This window comes from Nanorana parkeri, unplaced genomic scaffold (assembly GCF_000935625.1).
Source record: "Nanorana parkeri isolate BGI_ZX_2015 unplaced genomic scaffold, ASM93562v1 scaffold898, whole genome shotgun sequence".
NCBI classification, from domain to species: Eukaryota; Metazoa; Chordata; class Amphibia; order Anura; family Dicroglossidae; genus Nanorana; species Nanorana parkeri.
The window spans coordinates 288,208-308,708 of NW_017307166.1; the positions used below are offsets into that span (position 1 = coordinate 288,208).

Below are 20,501 nucleotides of genomic sequence, written 5' to 3' on the forward strand. Positions count from 1 at the left end.
TGCCTTACTGTAATCCATGGTTGTTTCCCTTCTCTTTGCTGCTCTTCCTTTTAAATCTGTATCTGTTCTCATGCTGGGCAGAACTTCTGTTTTGCAGCAGACTGCCTTGTCTCAGGAATGGATACACGGTGTCTGTGTATAGGTTTGTATAGGCTTGTAACCTGAGCCAGCACTACAGGAAGAGGCCCTGAGCTGAAAAGTGAAGTTCTCCCCAAGCATGAGAAGACATGAGGATTTAAAAGGAAGAGCAGCAAAGAGAAGGGAAACAACCATGGATTACAGTAAGGCACACATTACAGTATTGGTTTATGTTAAAAAATCTGAGGGTTTAATGTCACTTTAAGTTAGGCTTAAAAACTTTCAAAATAAAAATATGGGACAGGTTGATTACCAGCCACCCATTCCTAATGGTGTGACATTCCCTTTTTATGACTTGTACTGTATATTAGAATTGATGAATTCCTGGACATTTAGGAGTGTTTGGTTACTGGAGGTGGTCAATTTTAATGAGACTTGCAAATTTAATTTCTGTCAATAACTTGTTTGCACTATTGTCAAATTGAGCTTTCTATGAAAGTAAACTAAATGGCTGCAATTTTGGAATCATGAGCAGAGGCAGAATTTCATCTTTTAAAATGGATGTCTAGCTCAAACCTTTTTGCTTAGTCTTGGATTTAAGAGGAAAGGGTTAGAACTTTCTGGTTTTACTGCTTTCCAGAGTACCTTTAAAAAGATTTATTCCACCTTCTTGCCCTGCTGACAACATTTTGCCAGACAGGAAGTGACGGGAACCTGCCAACAGACATAAAAAATTATTTTTCTTTGATAGAGTAGGGGAAGGATAGAACCATTGTCTTTTTTTTCTGTGGATGTAAACCTGTTGCAGATTTTCCCTTACTTCCTTACAGTAGGACAGGAAGCAAAAGAAAATGCCTCTAATGGAGCCCCGGATGGCTGTAAAAACCTGGCAGGGTTTCTGCCACTTCCACCCTCTGTTGAAAACTCTAGAAAACATTTTTGGCTTAACATACACTTTAAATACAGAACTTTAAATAATATTTATTAATCTTATGTTCAAAGATTACGCTTGGTTATTGTATTGTTTTTTTATTTTTTATTTAATTGTTTTAATTTATTTTTCTGTTTTTCTGTTTTTTATTTTTTTTAGAATACATTGAATTTTTTTCTTTTTCCCCCCCCTTTTTTTTCCTTTCAATATTTCTTTATTAAAGTCAAAGTTTGCAGACACAGCAAAGGTAGTAAAGAAAGTTCCATTTGGGCCCACAATTTGTCTCGAGGGTTTTGACACCAATGTTGTACTTGGGCTAAGATTGTGGCTGCATGATATTTAGCAATGTTGGGGAGAGCGAGGCCCCCCATAGATTTATATTTATATTTATAGAGGATGTGAGAAGAACATCTAGGTGTCCTATTGTTCCATATGAAACTGAGGAGTATTTTTTGGAGGTGAGTAAAGAAAGAGGTAGGAGGGGTTATGGGAAGTGTTCTAAATATGTAGAGTAAGTTAGGAAGGAGCAGCATTTTAAACGCTGCTACTCTCCCACATACTGTGAGGTAGAGTTTGGAGAGAGAGGTTAGCTCTTTAGGTATTGATTGGAGGAGCGGTTTGTAGTTATATTCGTATATTTTTGCTGTCGATGAGGGTAGTTGGATGCCTAAGTATATAAGGGATGTGTCCGCCCACGAATAGGGAAATGTGGCTTTCAACAAATCTTTTAAGCTGGGAGGTATATTGAGGCCTAGGAGGTGGGACTTCGTGTTATTCACCTTGTAGTATGAGACTTTGCTAAATTGTTCCAGGAGGTGTTGTACAGCTGAAAGGGATGATAGAGGACGTGAGAGAATAAGGACAATATTGTCGGCAAAGAGGCCTATCTTGTTGTTAGTGGGGCCTACTTTGATTCCATGAATGCAGGGGTGATTGCTTATAAAAGTTGCTAGCGGTTCCATTATGAGGACAAATATAATGGGTGAAAGGGGGCATCCTTGACGAGTGCCGTTAATGATCAGGAGTTCGTCAGAGAGGAACCCTGAGGAGAGTACTTTTGCATTAGGCGTAGAGTATAGAGCCATGATGGTGTTCATGATAGGGCCTACAAAACCAAATTTTTGTAAAACTGCTCTCATAAAATCCCAATTTATCGTATCAAAACGCCTTTTCGGCGTCCAAATATTGTATTGTTTTTTATTAACTTCACAGGCTAAGTTTCTATAATCTAAAAATGTAAATATAATGGCTGTTTTACCCAGGTAAGATAAACTGCTGAAGTATGCTATGAAACAAATGCTGCTTTAAGTATTGTGTTCATACATAATGTATTTGTTGGGCATTACAACAGTTGGTGTACAATATCCTATGCAGTAAACTGATCTATTGCTTGAGGTTTCCAGTAAATGAATGCTGTGACAACCAGGTCTCATGCAGGCAAAATAATGTTTGTGAAAGTCCATAGTTATTTGGTGCACAGATAGTGACAATTTTAAATCATGCAATTTTTTGTAGCTGGATTGAAGAGAGAATAATACAGGGTTTATGAATACTGTATAGATCTGGCATTAATTGTGACCAATGTGTGTCCACACCAATATTGTTAATGTGTGAGGTTTTCATGCATATTACTGCATTGAGGAGAAGAACTAAACAAATGGATGGCATTTAGGATTTGTACAGAAGGATTCTTCGATTTGGCAATTGAGTGGTATCCTGCAGAGTTTGAAAATTCATTAGCAGTAAGTGTGTAACTGTATGTCTAATGGCTTACTGTTCACAGATGCTAAGGGAAGGGTCTCACATATGCCAAACCCAACTGAACAAGGCATAAAGGCTGCTTCTGCATGTCCTAATCTCTTGCTGACTTATAGAGCTCCACTCTAAGCTGTTATTGAACACTTCTTTAGAATTTGTCTGCACTGTCTGTGTACAAGTGCCGAAACCCGGACCTGCACACATGAGGAGGTACGGATGTGCTCGTGACAGCGTGTAATTGCATGCAGCCACATCCTCCCATAGGAAAGAACTGCATGCAATTAAATGCATGAACTTATCCTTTCCAGGATCGGGTCTTTTTACAGGTATGAGTGCATGTATGCCCATCTGGATGAGCTCTAAGTGTGCAAGTTAAAGGGGCAAAATGTTTTCTTTTAGAGATTTGAATACAGTGAGTAAGGGTTATGGTTTTTGTATTGCACAGTAAAGTTTACCACCCACATCTCAAATTCAGGTGGATTCCTGCTGAATACCTGCCGGCACCATCCGCTTCAACAAAAGTTGATTTTCAATTGATTTTTGTCAAAGGAGCCAGGTGGGCAATGATGGTGAGAACAATGTCTAAATTCAATCAGATGCAGGGACTCTAGGGGTATTTAGCGGCTGTGGAAGCAGCCTCTGTCTGAAATACAATAGCCAGGGATTCCTCTATTACGCTGTTTAGCATGGATGGGGGGACCTAATTATGTCTCTTGTTTATTCAGCAGAGCTGAATGAGAGAAATCTAACAGTGTATGGCTATGTATAGCTTAGGTAAAAGGAAATGTTAGCAAATATGGGGAAGTGCCACCCTTAACAGATGTTATCGGCATTGGGTGATTTTGTCCCTCTACTCCTACTGTGGTGACAACTGCAACATTTTCTATTTCACTTTCTGTACTGGTGACAATTCCTGAATAGGGACACAGATAGCAATAAAAAACAGGTTCTAACCCTTCCCCACTCTACCCAAAAATATCAGAAAGGTTTTGGCTGGAGTTCCACTTTGTGTCACTAGATTATAGGGCTTTTCTATGATGTCAACAGGAGCCACACTGTAAGTTTAATTCAAAAACGTTTTTAAAATTACATCAAAAGAGAGTAAGGTTAAAATAGGACAGTCTCATAGAAATGTGTGAACCTTTGTTAAATCCCCCCTTGCAGGTTAGCTGAAAATAAAAAAAATTATTTTTAGGAATTTGCTACTCAATCTGGTGCTACCAAAGATAGTCCCTTCTTTTGCAACATTTTGGGAGAGTATGCAGAAATTCCAGGAGGTAAATGTGGTCTCTATAAACCTAATTTTGTGAAATATCTACCGTATATGCTTTCCATATCCACGATGTAATGAATATTGGTATTGTTTATGCGTCTCTTCCCTCCAATCTAGTTATGTGTAGTGCACTATGCTGTACACAATAAAAAATTATTCTCGCGTTACAAAAAATTACACAGGTCAGATTTTTCACAAGCAAGAAGAATATCAACATTTTAGGCATACCCATGAATACAAAATAAAAATGTAGGTACATATTTCTGCATTTGGCTTGCCTCCCTACTGCACCTATCACATACTTGGTCCAAACCTTGTATAAAATAAAAAATGAATGGCAATACAATATTTTTCGTTTACGCACAAAGCCTTAAACCTGGATCTTAAAGCTGTTACAAACCACACAAATAAGCAATAATAACACACAACACACAAATAATCATTTAAGTATTACATTCATTGTAAATACTGAATTCACTTTTCTGGATGTTCACTGATGTAGCATGCATACAAAAAAAATGTATAATGAAAACATTTATTTACTTACATGAAAATTCAGTAGGTCTTCCTCCGAGCCCACAATGTTTCACCCTCTGCCCATAGAAAAGACCATACTGGATCTCTCCAATAAATTTTTGTAGCTCCTCTCCTGTAGCATTAACTAGTAAGGCTCCAGTCTTGCAGAGGACTGTACCTTTAATCCACAGCTGAATGCCTAAAGCTGCTGCAATTGCCAGAGCACATGTGAAGCTCAATACACCAGCTAGGCAAAACAGAACTTTCTTTTGCAATTTAGGCATGACTGGACCTTTCAGACATTGAACAGTGGCAAACTGTCTAAAGTATCCTCAGTGTGAAATCATACAGCAGATCCCAAGCTGAATCTTGGAGAAGCATTAAGCTTGCCATTTGCTTTATCTTGAAGAAAAAAAGCCCAGTTGATATTTTTAGCAGTCAGCATAATCAACCTGTGCAAATAACAGTATTACAGCTGAAAAGAGACCGGTCAGATGCTGCTATTCCTCGTTCCTTTGCAAGGACTTGAGACAAAACCTCAGGACAGCAGATGGGAGCTTTGTGTAACCTAATAGATGCTTCCTCTATCACACTAACTGCATTCTGTCTGATTGGCTGAGATGAAATTCCAGAAATGGGCAATGTTCCCAATTTAATTGGATGTCTATTGAAAAATGCACAAACCTTCTTGGGATTTCTCAGGAGATCCATAAATCTTATTGTGCATTGTTCCGTGTCCACTCATTTTAGGTTCACAGCAGGTTATATTTATCCTTTATGTAAGCACTTACAGAGTACACTACACCCTGAAATTTGTGTTTAATCTTTTATCACCACTGTATTATTATTTATACTGTGTCTATAGTTCAGATCTGCATGGTGGTTTTAATATAAACTTGTGTGGGATTTAAATGTTAAATGATTGTTAATATTAAGGGCTTGTTCATAGCATGTCCATTGAGCCGCGTTTTTCTGCATACTGCTGCACACGTATGGTGTGGACAGGGCACATAGAACCCTACATGTGCTGAGGTGTGCAAAAAAATGCATCTCAACAGACTTGCTATGAACGAGCCCCTAGACACTTTTCGCTGTACAGGAATATTTTGTGCAAGAATTGCCATCTAGCCCAAGTATGAGTTAATAGATGCTAAATAAGTTAATTACCAAGCATGGAATTTGTACCTTTTCATTTACAGTGCTTCACAAATATCTTTCTGAAAAGTAGGCTGATATTTAGAAATGTAAAAAATATTGTATTGGGCTGAATTGCAATGCATTATAGATGGTACATTATAAAACTGAACTCCAGGGAAATCGCTATAAATACACAGATGACATTTTTTTAAATTACATTTGTTATACCTGGCAAAGGGTTTATATTTCTGTGCATCTAGTCCTGAGATTTTTTTCTCCTGTAGATGAATTGAATCCTTGTGATTTTTTATTGTAATGCTGCATATATCGTAATCCATCTGCTGCTATTTGATGTTAGTTAAACAGCTAAGCACTGCAGCAAGCGTTAAATACTGCTGGCAGCATATAGGAGAGCCAGACCACTGCTTTCACACACAGAGCAGCAACCCAGTTCTTCAACAGTCCAACACGGTCACCAAACAGTGATCTTATCATTAGCACCCTTGCAGCATGAGCAGTGCTGTTGATTGGAGCAGTGTTCAGCATGTGAGAGCAGCAGTTTGACTCCACTATATGGTTTTCACTACTACCTGGCTACTGCAGGTATTCCACAGTTTTGGGAATGTGAATATCTGCTCCTTCCGTTGCACACAACGGTTCCTCCTGCCAGCTTTTACATCACTACATGATATACAAGTCAGTAGGAAGAACCACTGTGTGAGGTGGGGTGGCGGACAGATTTTTAACAAACCCAGAAGGGTTAAATACCTGCAATTTCATTATCACTGAATGTATTACCAATATTGCATTAAAATCCATATAAAGTTGTTTTATACAGTATATATTTTCTTATGTATTATCATCAGGAATAAAAATACAATGTTTATTTTTTTATTATCATATGCAGCCAGAAGGTAGAACTGTCAGCTTATTTTCACATGTTTTTCAGGTTCTACATATCTACTAATGCACATATAAATTATTCCAGTAAGCTCCTGTGTGAACACAGGTTTGTGGCATTTTTTTAATGTCCCTGAACGCTGCTCTAGGATATGGATATCTAAATGCCACAATGTGCATGGACACATTGGTTAAATTAGAGCTGGTTAAAAAGCTCTAGAGCTGGTTGTTGGATAAAAAATGCCTCTGATAGCATCTTTTTCTGCCTATGTGCATGAGGCAAGAGTGTATAAATGGAAACAGAGGTTTAACCCCTTCATGACTGAGGCCCTTTTTTCAATTTTTGCACCCATGTTATATTCCACATTTTAGGCCTGAAAATGACGCAAAACCCCCCAACAATTCAAAAAAATTTGCACTTTTCCAAGTGAATTTTCTTTTAGCTTAGTGAAATGGTGACATTTCCACTTTACAAAGAATACTGATTTGCATGCAAGGTAAATAAAAAACAAAACAGCACTTTTTGATGCACATGATTGGATGATGGAAGTTACCTAATTCACTGAGCAAAGGGAACATTTTCCCTTGCAAAGTGAACAGCCTATTTGCCTTTACTAAATCACACAGCCTGTACTGTGTCCTTGCTTTAGTGAACCTAAAGTGCCTTAGTAGTCTAGCATCAAGGGTGTACTCTGAATTATATATTTATTAGTAAAACTAAAGGGATTATCTATGAAAAAACACTGATGTAATATAGTTTAAAGCAATATTTAACAGGAACTTTACCCTTATCTGAATGTTAGAAATGTTTAGTAATGACAACCTACAAAACAGATATTTCTAGTTAATTGCAGGTCTTTTATTCTTTGCATACCTTATTTTTCTTTTCTTCCCCGTCTTCTCACAGTGGCCATTTTTACTAAGGGCAGATTACTTTATCTCCCTTTACTTCATGTAACTCTGGCACATGTGACCAGGACATGTGACCATGCACATCATTTCAGGGGAGGAAAATGCCTTTCACTGAGATATCATGAGATTACAGATGAGATTTCCCAGCAATGCTCTGCTGATGTAATCTTCCCAGAATGCAACACTTGGGCATGATTACATCATTTGTGCCAAAGTGGACCAGGAAGTAGAAAAAAAGAAATGAAGTAAAAGAAAAATATGTTTGTTTAGCTAATTAATGTAAGATGGTTTTCTATCAGCATGCAGAGCTGTATCCTGATGTAATTTTTAGTCAGAGGGGGTAAAGGCCGGCTTTAAAATAAGACCCGAATGCATTTTAGTTTCTACTTATAACAGTGCAGCAGATCTTTACCACGTAACTAAACTAAGACTTCCATCTTCTTCTGAACAATGTATTATTTGATGTCTCATTCCTCAGATGTAAATGCACATTTGCATATAATTAAGCATGCTAAGAAATAAATCTACAAAAACATTAATAATTCATCTGAAATTTCCATAGCAACTCTGATTGCTTCATAAGATCCGTTCCACACCAGTCTTATGTTATGTGAATAGGGGAAAGGCTTCAGACACGTATAGGCACACTTTTATGCTGATAAGTGTGTGTGCATACTGCAAAGGAAATGATTGAAGTATGTTACAGGCCCCATTGTTAATGGGGAGGAAGAGACTGGGCTCCTTTCACAGATAGAAAGGGTTGCAAGGGCTGGGGCAGTGGTAATAATGGGATATTTGAACTACCCTGTGATTGACTGGGATACTAGCACTTCCAGTAAAGGAAGTTTATAAACGTATTACAAGACCATTTTATAGCACAGTTTAACTAGAAATTAAGCTCTACTGCATCTTTTCATCCCAAACAATACAGAGCTTATTAGAAATGTTTGTAAAAAGGAAAATTTGGGTAGAAGCAGTGCTTTTTTTCTGATGGTACACACCGGTACGCAGTACCGCCACCTACCGCCAGCCCTTGAATTTTTAATAATATAGAATCACAAAAAATAAATACATAAAAAGGTGCCCTTGCGGCGATCGTTATCACACCCGGCGTGGTGATGACATTTGTCTGTCGCCGTGTACATACACTTGGCCATAGCAGTAGATGTATGCAAAAACATTAAAAATAAAAAGAAGTTACCAAATAGGTAATAGCTTTGTCTTCGCTGCTCCCTCCCAGCTGTAGAACTGTAGCTTCTCGAGTGGCCGTGCAGTTTGTGTGCAGGCGCATGCGCAATGGAGATTACCGGCGGGGAGGGGAGGAGCATGCACGTTGGGACAGACTTTATGGGACAGGAAGAAACAGCAGTCTGCGCTGGAGGGACTGCCGAAAACTACTGGAAAGAAGAAGATGATCATCAATTGTTAGTGGTGTCCCCCAAGGTTTAGTGTTGGGACCCTTACTGTTTAATATATTTATAAATTATATAGAATTTGGGATTACATGTGCTATTTCTGTGTTTACAAATGGCAGCAAGCTATGTAGTGGAATAGAGACCTTATAAGATGTCTCTAACTTACAAGCTGACCTAAATTCACTATTTGATTGGACAACTATGTGACAAATGAGGTTTAATTTTGATAAATGTAAAGTTTTGCACTTGGGGACTAAAAATATGTATGCTTCATACACTTTATGGGGAGTACCGCGTTCTGGGGCGGGCGGGGGTGTGTGGCTGCAGTGCCATTGACTTGATTGCACCACCATGCCCCCTTCCGTCCCAGAATGCAGGGAGCCTTACAGTATGTGATCCAGTGTGTTCCAGCAGCTAATTGTGTTAGAACACAATGGGTACTTGAATGCATTTTTAAGGTTTCATTCCTGAGTTTAGTGTCACTTTAGGGTCACTGCAAAGGTCAAGAGGCACTCTTTGCGTCAGGAAGAAAGATGGTTTAACCTACTCATACGGAAAGGCTTCTTCAAAGTAAGGGCTGTGAAAAGGTTGAATAGACTACCTCAGGAACTAGTTATAGCAAGCCCAGTTAATTGTTTAAAATAAAGTTAGATGCATTCTAAATGCACAGAATATAACTTAACATTAACTTTTATAAGTAATAACAGAGAGATTGTGGATCCAGGGAATATCCAATTGCCTTAGGGGGATCAGAAAGGATTTTTTCCCCCTGTTGGAACAAATTGGCTCATACTCTAGAGGGTTTTTTGTCTTGCTCTGGATCAACTGTGGGTATAGAGTTCTGTATATGGAGGTTTTTCTTTTTAATTATTCATCTTTTTTTTTTTTCATTGGTAGAACATGTCTTGTTTTTAGCCTTAATAACTTCATAAATAACTATGTGTAAATATATTTTACCCCTCTCTTATTTTCTGCCTTTTTTATTTTACATTAGTGTGAAATGCTATTTGTAACATTACACTCAACATGGCTGACTTTGGTGGAGTATAAAACCTGTCATGATATTAGTATACTTCCTTGCATTTCAGGCCTTAAAGAGACCACAGAATAGAATACAGTTATTTTTATTTGGCTTTACTTGCCTAAAAGCCTTGTAACTTTGTAGCACAACTGGATATTGCTCTTACAATTAACTGATCATCACATGAATGACTGGAAACCAGAATATTATTAATTGCATTCTGCTGCCTTGCTGTACACTTTAGAGGTCCAGAAAACAAAACTGAAATAATTTATACCAGTGGCTATAGACAAGACACAATTAAGTGATTATTTATGAGATCATTTATTTACTTCTGCTTAGTAAAGCAAAGAGGACTGGCTAATATCCAGACAGGGAACCAATGTGCATACTTGCTCCTCCAGTAAGGTAGATATTTTCTACGAACAGTTATCTTAACGCAGTTGAATTACTCAAACCTTAAAATATCTTTATTTTTCTGTGGAAATGGGTTTCTAAAATGTACTGATCAGCTAACTTAAAGGGTTTCTAATCCCTCCATTTTGCCTATATCTACTGCTAGATATAGGCAAAAAGTTAAAAAAAACAAAAAAAAACCTCTTTAACAGCGGTTTAAACTTACCCTGTTTTCCTTGCGCGCTCCCTCCCGAGAATCCAAAATGGCCCGGGCGGCCACCAAGCATCTTGGGGCGGGCGCATGCGCAGTTCGGATTTTCAGCCGGGAGACGAGCAGAGACGCAAGGTAAGTCTATGGACGCGTGCACCCATATGAATCGGAAGTGCCTGCAAGCATGTGCTGGATCGGAGAGCCGCCGCAATGCTGGAGGGACAGATGAAAACATCAGGAAAGAAGAGGAAGATCGGATTAAGAAACCTCATTTAAAGTGACATTAAACCCTCAGATTTTTTAACATAAAACAATACTGTAATGTGCGCCTTACTGTAATCCATGGTAGTTTCCCTTCTCTTTGCTGCTCTTCCTTTTAAATCCTCATGTCTTCTCATGCTTGGGGAGAACTTCCCTTTGCAGCTGAGTGCCTCTCCCTGAAGTGCTGGCTCAGGTTGCAAGCCTACACACAGACACCATGTAGCCATTCCAGAGACAAGGCAGTCTGCTGCAAAACAGAAGTTCTGCCCAGCATGAGAACAGATACAGATTTAAAAGGAAGAGCAGCAAAGAGAAGGGAAACAACCATGGATTACAGTAAGGCACACATTACAGTATTGTTTTATGTTAAAAAATCTGAGGGTTTAATGTCACTTTAAGGTAAGTGCTAACATTAACATTGGGTGGAGGGAAAAATGTTTTTGACTTTAATGTCACTTTAATGTAGGGACCTAGGAGCAATAATGCTGGAGTAATAACATGGCCAGTTCTCCTTATTACGAGTACCATACTTTTGGGGAGGAAAACAAGTCACATAGTAAGGTGAACCATCTAACATGCATACAGTATGTGTATGGGCTTTCTTCTATTGATATACTCCGATCAGCCGTAACATTATGACCACCCACCTGATATTGAATAGGTCCCACTTTTGCCACCAAAACAACACTGGACCTCTGAAGGTATGATGCGCAATTTGGCACCAAGCCGTAATTACCAGATCCTTTAACTCCTGTATATTGCGAGGTGGAGCCCCCATGGATCAGACTTGTTTTTCCAGCACAACCCACAGATGCTCGATTGGATTGAGCTTTAGAAAATTTGGAGGCCAATTTAACACCTCAAAATTGTTGTTGTGTTCCTCAAACCATTCTTGAACCATTTTTTGCAGTGTGGCAGGGCACATTATCATGATGAAACTGTAATATCACTTTAATAGCTATGCCTCTAATAGTATAGCTTTTAGGATTATTTAATCAGGCCAGCCCCACCACTATGTCATTGCAAGGATTCTTTCTGTCGCCAGAAATGAGAGACAGTGACGGTTCTGCTTGCCTTAAAATTGCCCATTAAAAGTACACACCGCTAAACCTGCCATGGTTTTTATTCCCAGCTCAGATAAGGAGTACGTCTGTGGCGCACAACTGCTGCTCGGGAGCTAATTCCCACCCGTCAGTCTCAGGTGTGTCTCAGAATAGTGTCATTACTTGCAAACTTAAGGGGTGAATACAGTTCTAGAGGAAACATCACATTTGTTTAAAAAATAAAATAGCATAATAACCAAGATAACCATTTTGTAATTTAACGTAAACTAAAAGTTACCTTTGAAGTTCAATCTTAAGTCAGTCATGATTTCCTAAAACTGCCATAAAAATCCAATTTCTTTCCTTTGTAAACTCGGCAAAAGTACATTGTGCCCAGGATAGCCAAAAATTCCCAGCTCACACAGTTTGGTTATGCTTTCCTTAACACCTTTCACAGAGATTACACTCAAATTATAGGCATTCCCTGCAATTTGCCTGTCATCTTTGGTGAGATACTTTCTGAGTCGCTCGCATGTATAAAGGATTTCTGAATCTGCCTCTTTTCTTATTACAACACACTGCATGAACAATTATTTTAATGAAAGTGGATTCTTAAATTTGGTCAGTTTTAGCAAGGACAAACTTTTACAAAAGGACAAAAATATTATCCGAGGGCAGCTGGTGGGACATCATTCCCTATTGACATAGGTAACTACACCAGAACTACATCTACCAAGATACTTTTTCTTTCACACTAAGACAGCAGCAGCATCGGTTTGCCGAGAGCAGAATCAACGTATTCAGGTGGAATGGGACAGGACATATAGAGTTCTGTAATCCAGCAAGGAGGGCCGACAATGCTGGTTGGGATTTTAGTGCAGCAAGGCCCTAACAGGATGTTCAGAGTACACAAGATTTCTGACAGATTAACAGGTATTGTTTTGCACTTGAACATTTAAAAATAAAACGTGGAGAAATGTGCATTTTATGTTTTTTATTTTGCCCAGACATTAGGGTTTTGAATGCTCGGTCAGTGTGTAGTTATTAGCCCCTGTGGTTAACAGACATATTGTATAGCACTCGCATGCCTTTTTGCAGCCCTCCGACAGTTTAATTCACTTTGAATGAAACCCCTGGCTGCTTTATGTTTCCTTACACAGTTTAGAATCTTTGGAAAGGACCTTTTTTACATTTAAAATATTGTAAGCTGGAATTTGTTTTATATTTACATGCAACCTCTTGCCGTCCGCCCGTTAAGAAAAAACGGACGGACGGCTGACTCCTATCTGTGGGTTGCCGTCGCCAGACGGCATTTTTTTCCTGCTCGCGCGCGCCCCCTAGCGCGCAGGCATTGCAAAAAAAAAAAGTGAAATAAATTTACTGTAATCCAGCAAATATTACATCTATGCTAATTCAGTAATCTTAATAATTTTAAGGTAATTGCCGGTCAGTGTGAATAACTCCATTATATTGCTGGTCAGTGTGAATACCTCCATTACATTCCTGGTCAGTGTATATACCTCTGTTACATTGCCGGTCAGTGTGAATACCTCCATTACATTGCTGGTCAGTGTGAATACCTCCATCACATTGCTGGTCAGTGTATATACCGTTGTTACATTGCTGGTCAGTGTGAATACCTCCATTACATTGCTGGTCAGTGTACATACCTCTGTTACATTACTGGTCATTGTGAATACCTTCGTTACATTGCAGTTCAGTGTATATACCTCTTTTACATTGGTGGTTATTGAAAATACCTCCGTTACATTGCTGGTCAGTGAGAAAAGTGAAGTGTTGATGGCTTTGACTGTGCACCCTACTTCTGCCCACTTCCTCCTCTCAATGTCCACGAGGTAAGACAAAGGCATGCTGGACTGTATATCAAAGGATGGTATATCAAGCCTTGGCATAGGAGTTTCAGAAGCACCAGTTCACTGGATCTTGAACACTTAGGAGTTTCAATAGAAGAAACCATGGGTGTTTGGGCCAAAGAGGTAAAACTGGTATCACCCACTCTTCTCTCATCATCAGTCTTCTCAGAAACCTAAAAATGATCGTGTTGGGGAAAGGCACATGCTTGATCAAAATCCCATGATGCTGTTAGGGCATCCACTGGCACTGCCTGTGGGCCTAGGTATCTGGAATAAAATACAGGGAGTTTTTTGTTTCAAGGGGACCCGTAAAGATCCACCTCCAGTGGGACCAGCCTCTGCTGAATCTGGGAGAAAACCTCTTTCAACAGGGACTACTCTTTGCTGTCTGGTATGCTGTGAGACATAAAGTCTGCTTTCGTATTTAAGGTCCTCAGAAGGTACGCTGCAGAGATGTTCAGAAGTCTGGCCCGGCCTAAGGCCATAATGGGCTCCATCTCCCTGAGTAATGTATGTCTAATCATTTCCCCTTGCTGTCTCACACTGGCCACAGCGGTTGTGTTGTCCGTTCCCAATATGACTGCCTTGATGGAATTTAGAAGGGTACAATAAGCAGCCCTTAGCAAGAGGATATGCAAGACAATGCCCTTGACTGAAATGGACCTGAGCCAATCTCCTGAGACCCGGCACTCTCCACCCCGATATACTGACATCTGTTGTCAATGACACCCACCGTGTGGGTTTTAGTGGCAGACACTATGTGAAGTCTGAAACTGCGGGTTCACCACCACAGGCTCAATTTCATGGTTTGAGTGATTTTTATTGACTTAAATCCACATTGCAAGATGAATCCAGTCTGAAAGTAGCAACTGCGCCATTGGGCCCATTTTATCATGGCATTTGTAGAAACCATTGTTTCTGAAAACTGAAGGTAAGACTGGAGTAATGATCTGCATGCTGTCAGATGAGCTCTGTGATCCTGCTGCACACAGCACTCTGCAGTTCTACTGAAAAATGTCAACAGCACTAAAGATGCCCATCTAACATCATCCTTAAAACATACTCACTTCCCTCATAAATGGTCAACCAACAGCCCTCAGTAGCAGCACATACCCACATTCCTCTCTACTTGGTTCAGCTGTCCTGCGTGAAGAAAATACCTGGTACTTCCGGGTATGGAGGTGAGTGTGACTCACTCCATGTGACAGTGCTGGGCCAATAAGCAAGCACCAGCATTGTCATGAGAAGAGTTCATAGCTCTGTGTAAGCTATGAATTTAGAGACTTTTAGGGCTGGTGCAGACCGGGGCGATCCGGGACCGCGCAATCGTGCACAATTGCACACAGCGATTGCCACGCGGCCCCTTTGATTTCAATGGGGTTACGGCCACGTGTCAAATCGCAGAAAAAAGGTTCATGCACCTTTTTTTGCGACATATGATGCGCGGCTGTTTCAGGCTTGAATCGTGGCGGGAAACCCCGCGATGCGCCCGGCGCGACTTGGGTGTCATTAGAACATAATGGCACCGCCAGCATGATCGGCGGTGGTGGGCAACTCCGTGACACCATGGCAATCCACGCGGTATTGTGCACAATTGCTGTGCGATCAAGGATCGCGCAGGTGTGAACCTGGCCTTAGTTTACATGGGGCAGCTTCTCCTGTTACTAGGAGGTGGCTAATAGAGGGCTAGAGGAGTGAAGGAAAGGTGAGTGTGTGTGGCAGGGGAGGGGGGAATTAAAGCAAATATTTTGCTTTGGCCTGCATGGTCATTCATGTTAAGGCCTCATCCACACAGCTAAGAGTTAGGCCATACAGTCCCTTGCGGCGTGCACGGCCATAACGGGCCATTCCCGGGAAGGACAGGTGCTGCATGTGATTGTACGCAGCAGCCTGTTTTTCCCTGTGGGAGGACGCAGCTGTACGCCACCGTACACTCACCCGAGCTGCACATCCGTGTGGGTGCGGGTGTCCGTGCTCGGACGCAGACAGGATCCATCCTGTCTGTGTCCGAGTACGGACACCCGCACGGATGTGCAGCTCTGGTGAGCGTACGGCCGTGTTCTCCCATAAGGTGGCCATACACTCTACAACCATCGCAAGACTTTAGTCTTGCGATGGTTGTAAAGGGATTAAAAAAACGTACAATCTGCCTATCTTGGACAGGCAGATCGCACTCTCGATCATCGCAAGCCCGCCCTCCTGAGGGGCGGGCTTCCGATGACCGCAATGCTGAACGGGCAGTGTGCGCGTGCGCACACCGGCCCGTTCAGCATTTATCTTCCGAGCACCGTTCTAACCAGCCGAGAATCGTACGATTCCCGGCTGGTTTTCGAACATGCTGGTTCGACAGAAGACGTGCGACCGTACAGTAGAAACGGTCGCACGTCTCCGTTCACACTGCTCGATTATCGTACGAAAACCCGATCGCATACGATTATCGTACGATAATCGTGCAGTGTATGGGCACCTATAGAGAAGAACAGGCTTCTGAGTACAATCACACCCAGCACCTGTCCTTCCCGGGAACAGCACTATACGGCCGTGCACGCCGCACAGATCTGTACGGTCCGACTCTTAACTGTGTGAATGAGGCCTTAGCAACTGCAAGCAACTCTAGCTGGCTCTGATGGCATCGATTGAGGATCACTGAGATATAAAATGGCATTTTGTACCTGAATTTATAAAGGTTAATACCAATGTGCCTTGCTGCTACCTACATGTAATGAAATAAACACATTGTTTAGCTCACACAATGTATCAAATATAATGTAATTATTATGTGCTTCGATAAAAAGAATGGCGAGTATAGTGTTCCATCATAGATTTGTATTGCTTTTAATCATTATTCATGTGTGTTTATGTGCGTGCTTTGAAATTTATATTCCCATTAGGCTTTATGAGAGAGAGAGAGAGAGAGAGAGAAAGAGAGAGAGAGAGAACGTGTGAGAAAGCGTGCATGTTAGCTGACAAAAAAATGTGCCTGTCCCCTTTAACCTCCCTGTGACGTGGCCAGCTGTGAAGTGGGTTGGAAGCCGGCAGCCTGACAGACGTCAGCCTGTGCAGCTGGAAGAGCAAGTGCATGGTGGTGCTTTGATTGTGAGAGCCAGGACTCTGCAGCCACTGCAGCACTGACTGGATCCCCTCCCAGAGCCTGCAGCACTAAACTGATCTGTTCATTGACCTGTTCTGAATATCAGCTGCAAGCCTTGTCATCACTTCCCCAGCCAACCTGTCTGTGCTGATGCACTAAATAAGGGATGAAAGCAATAACAGCCCTGGAGTGCAAGCATCCTTGGAGTATACCATCACGCTGGTGACACCAACAAGCAACCTGGCCCGATCTTCACATTTCCAAGCATCCAGGACAGGCCGGATCCCAGTTCTACATAGCTTGAGGCCAAGGCAAGTAAAAGTGAATACCATATCCGGCAGCCAGCTGATTCCATAGTTCACTGCTGTTGTGTAGGAGTTAAGATTCTGCCTAGCAACCACAGACAAAAAACTACTACAGTGGAAGCACCGCAGAATAAAGTCATGCATGATCTGTATGGTATTAACCCACACGCTGCTAGAAAAATATTTGCTGCATGGCAAGGGTTAAGAGATGCATGCTTCAGAAAGCAGAAGGCATTTAATTGCTGCACTTAGCAGCGTACATAAATAGCATGCAGGGAAAAACAGCTTCAGTCACGAAGGATGGCGATTTGTTAAAATTCTGATTATTGCACTGAAAATGTAACTGTCTGTATCTGCATGGCTCAACTGGAGTGTGTAATGTACTAAATCTGCAAGTACAGAATGTGTTAGACATGTTTGTAACTGACCTCAGAAGACCTAAACAAATTTACACTGGCTTATGTTTGCTTACTGTTTAATCTGAAAGTTTATTGAAAAATAATGGTACACATGGCTAATTTTATTTGTTAAAATGAAAAGGAAACAATTTATATGGACTGGTAAAGTAATTGCTTTTTATTATGCCACACTTCACCTAAATCCAATGCAAAACATCTTTTGGTTTCCTTCAAGCTTATAAACTTGGACATGGGGCAGTGGCAGGGTGGAAGTGCAAGTTAAAAATGGTGAAAAATGCTGCTAAACATCATATGTAAATTAAGGACATTCATTCTGCTCATGGTAGCCAATTAGATTTTCCTTTTTAAGCTCCTAATGCTGTATGAAAACGGGAAAAGAAAAATCTGACTAGTTGCTGTGGGCAACAACAAAATGCCCCCCTTTTGAAAGGAATTTGTAGTCACGTACGGCCAGGAGCTAAAGAGTAGCAGGTAACCATAGAATATTGCATACTAATGTTTTGCATTCTTCCTTTGGGCCAGAAGGTGGCGCTATAGGCTCAGTTTTCATTTTTTTCAGACTCTCACATTGCTCAGTAGCTCAAGCTGAGATTTAGATAAACAGGAGAAGGGTCATCTAGGGACTACTGTGAAGGTAAATATAACTGGGTTGGGAGATAGGGCTCCAAACCCAGTTATATTGAGTTATATATGGGAGGAGGTCACATGCTCTCCCATACTTGTAAGCACCAGAAATTTTGCATCAGCAGCAACAGGAGAAGGATCATCACTGTAAAGGTCAATATAACTGGGTTGGGCGATAGGGTTGGGTGGGAGGTTGGTGCCTTAACAAGACCCTGTCACTTAAAGTGACCCCTCTTTGGCTAAAAATCACATCAGCATACAGCCCTGCATGCTGATATGAAAGCATTTTAAATTCAAGATAAAAAAATTAGTTTTCTACTTCCTGGTTCTCTTTGGCAAAAGTGATGTACTGTGCCCAAGCATTGCATCCTGGGATGGTTGCATCAGCAGAACATTGCTGGGAAATCTCATCTGTAATCTCATGAGATCTCAGGGAAAGGCATTTTCTTCCCCTGAGATGATGTGCATAGTCACATGTCCTAGTCCCTTGTCTAGTCACATGTGCCAGAGTTCCAGGAAGTAAAGGGAGATGGATTAATCTGCCCTTAGTAAAAATGGCCACTGTGAGAAGAATGGGGAGGAAAAAAATAATAAGGTATGAAAAGAATACAAAGCTGGCAAGTATCTGTTTGTAAATTGTCATTACTAAACATTTTAAAAAGGTGTATTTGTTTTTATATTGAAGATATTGGTAAAGTTCCATTTTAAAAGGACAGTATTGAATATTATAGAGCAGTAAAAACGTTAAACCTTTGCTTATAAGTATAATAATTATGTGTTATTTCATATAAATCAAACAAAATAAGAAAACAAGTCTATGTTAAAAAATGTAACAAATAACCTCCAAAACAGTAATATAACATGCAAAGCTTACTACTGCTTGACCAGTCCTGCAAAGGGGCTGAGATGTCATATCTAGTCCAGCTATTGTGCAGCTCATTTACTGCAGCCCTGAAACAGATAGATTGTATAGCTGCATGTTTATTCCTAATTAGTCTCATGATTTGTTACCTATTTATGGCCTGTTGGTAACCACTGTCATCCTTTTGTTCCTTTAGATTTGCTGAAACTTTTTTCCTGTGTGGTGAAAGTGACTCTGTGCCACATTTCATTTTAGAAGAAGGTACCATGAAAAATCATGGCCACTCTGGGAATTCTTAGTTATGAAGAAAGACCTCTCAAAAGACCCAGACTTGGACCACCTGATGTCTATCCACAAGAACCCAAGCAGAAAGAGGTTTGTTATTATCTATTTGGAACAATATCACGTTGTAGTGCAAGGACACCTTCACCCTAAACCAGGAGTGGGCAACCTCGGCACCCCAGCTGTGGTTAAACTACAAACCCCAGGAGGCATTGCAAGACTCTGACAGCCACAGGCATGACTAGCAGTGGAAGAAGCATGGTGGAAGTTGTACTTTCAGCACAGCTGGAGACCCGAAGGTTGCCTTCCAATGCCTTAAACTAATACTTGCTTTGGATGGCCACCAATTTAATTCACCTGTATGGTTCTCTTTTCCTCTAGTGGCACTGTTTCACTGTATTTGTGTTCTAGGTCGAAGGGAAACTGCTACTCCGACAGATGGATTAACCAATATTTGTTTAATCTACAAGAATTAGAATCCATTATGTGAAGTGACACCATCATTTGCCTTTGTAATGCCTTGAGCAGTTGGTACAGACTAGGATTTCTGGTGGAGGTGGAATACTATTTGAGTCCCCGACAGATACAAAAAACAAAATGTGATTCAGTTAGGCAAAAAACTATAGATAATATCAGGTCTGGGTGATGTAAGAAAAACTTGACTTTTATAAAGAAATAATAACAAACATGAATAAAAAGAAGCATTAAAAGAAGCATTAAAGGAATGTAAATTGTGAACTGAAGAGCTATATCCATTTCGGAACTAGTGAGGTTGGAGACACCAATATCATACATCAGTGATGTCACTAATCTCTCACCTTACAAAATGGCAGAAGAGGACTGTCGTTTGTAAATTGATACCATGTATAACAATATACATGTTTAGAACAGTTACAGTAATCTGAAGGAATTCTACAAGAAAAAGTTGGATTATTTTGAAAATATACAGCAATAGTACGGTGTATGTAAATCCTAACAATGAAGTTATCTTATTGGCTCTGTTAAATATACCAATGAAACAGTTTTGTTATATCTGTTCGATTGATCACTTCAGAAATTTAGAGCTGTTCTGTGTCTTGCGTACACTTCCTGTGGTATCTCAAGGAGTCCAGTTATCCCTCCTAGTTTTTATCTTGGGACTACAGATCAATTGGTCTTTATGTTGTAGAGATCTGATGGAATAGTTAAGCAA

The 20,501-nt window shown here is 40.5% G+C and overlaps 2 protein-coding genes across 2 annotated transcripts in view; one reads left to right on the forward strand and one right to left on the reverse strand.

The window, feature by feature from the left end:
* Window positions 1-4,913, reverse strand: part of CLRN1 (clarin 1) — a 22,969-nt gene extending 18,056 nt beyond the window's left edge. Inside the window, exon 1 of the mRNA XM_018565888.1 lies at window positions 4,588-4,913. Coding sequence (XP_018421390.1) covers window positions 4,588-4,840 — 253 coding nt within the window. The 5' untranslated portion in view covers window positions 4,841-4,913. The remainder of the gene's footprint in view (window positions 1-4,587) is intronic.
* Window positions 4,914-19,303: 14,390 nt separating this feature from the next.
* The window catches only part of MED12L (mediator complex subunit 12 like), a 339,629-nt gene continuing 338,431 nt past the window's right edge, over window positions 19,304-20,501 (forward strand). The window contains exon 1 of the mRNA XM_018565890.1: window positions 19,304-19,402. Within this exon, the coding sequence (XP_018421392.1) occupies window positions 19,304-19,402 (99 nt within the window). The remainder of the gene's footprint in view (window positions 19,403-20,501) is intronic.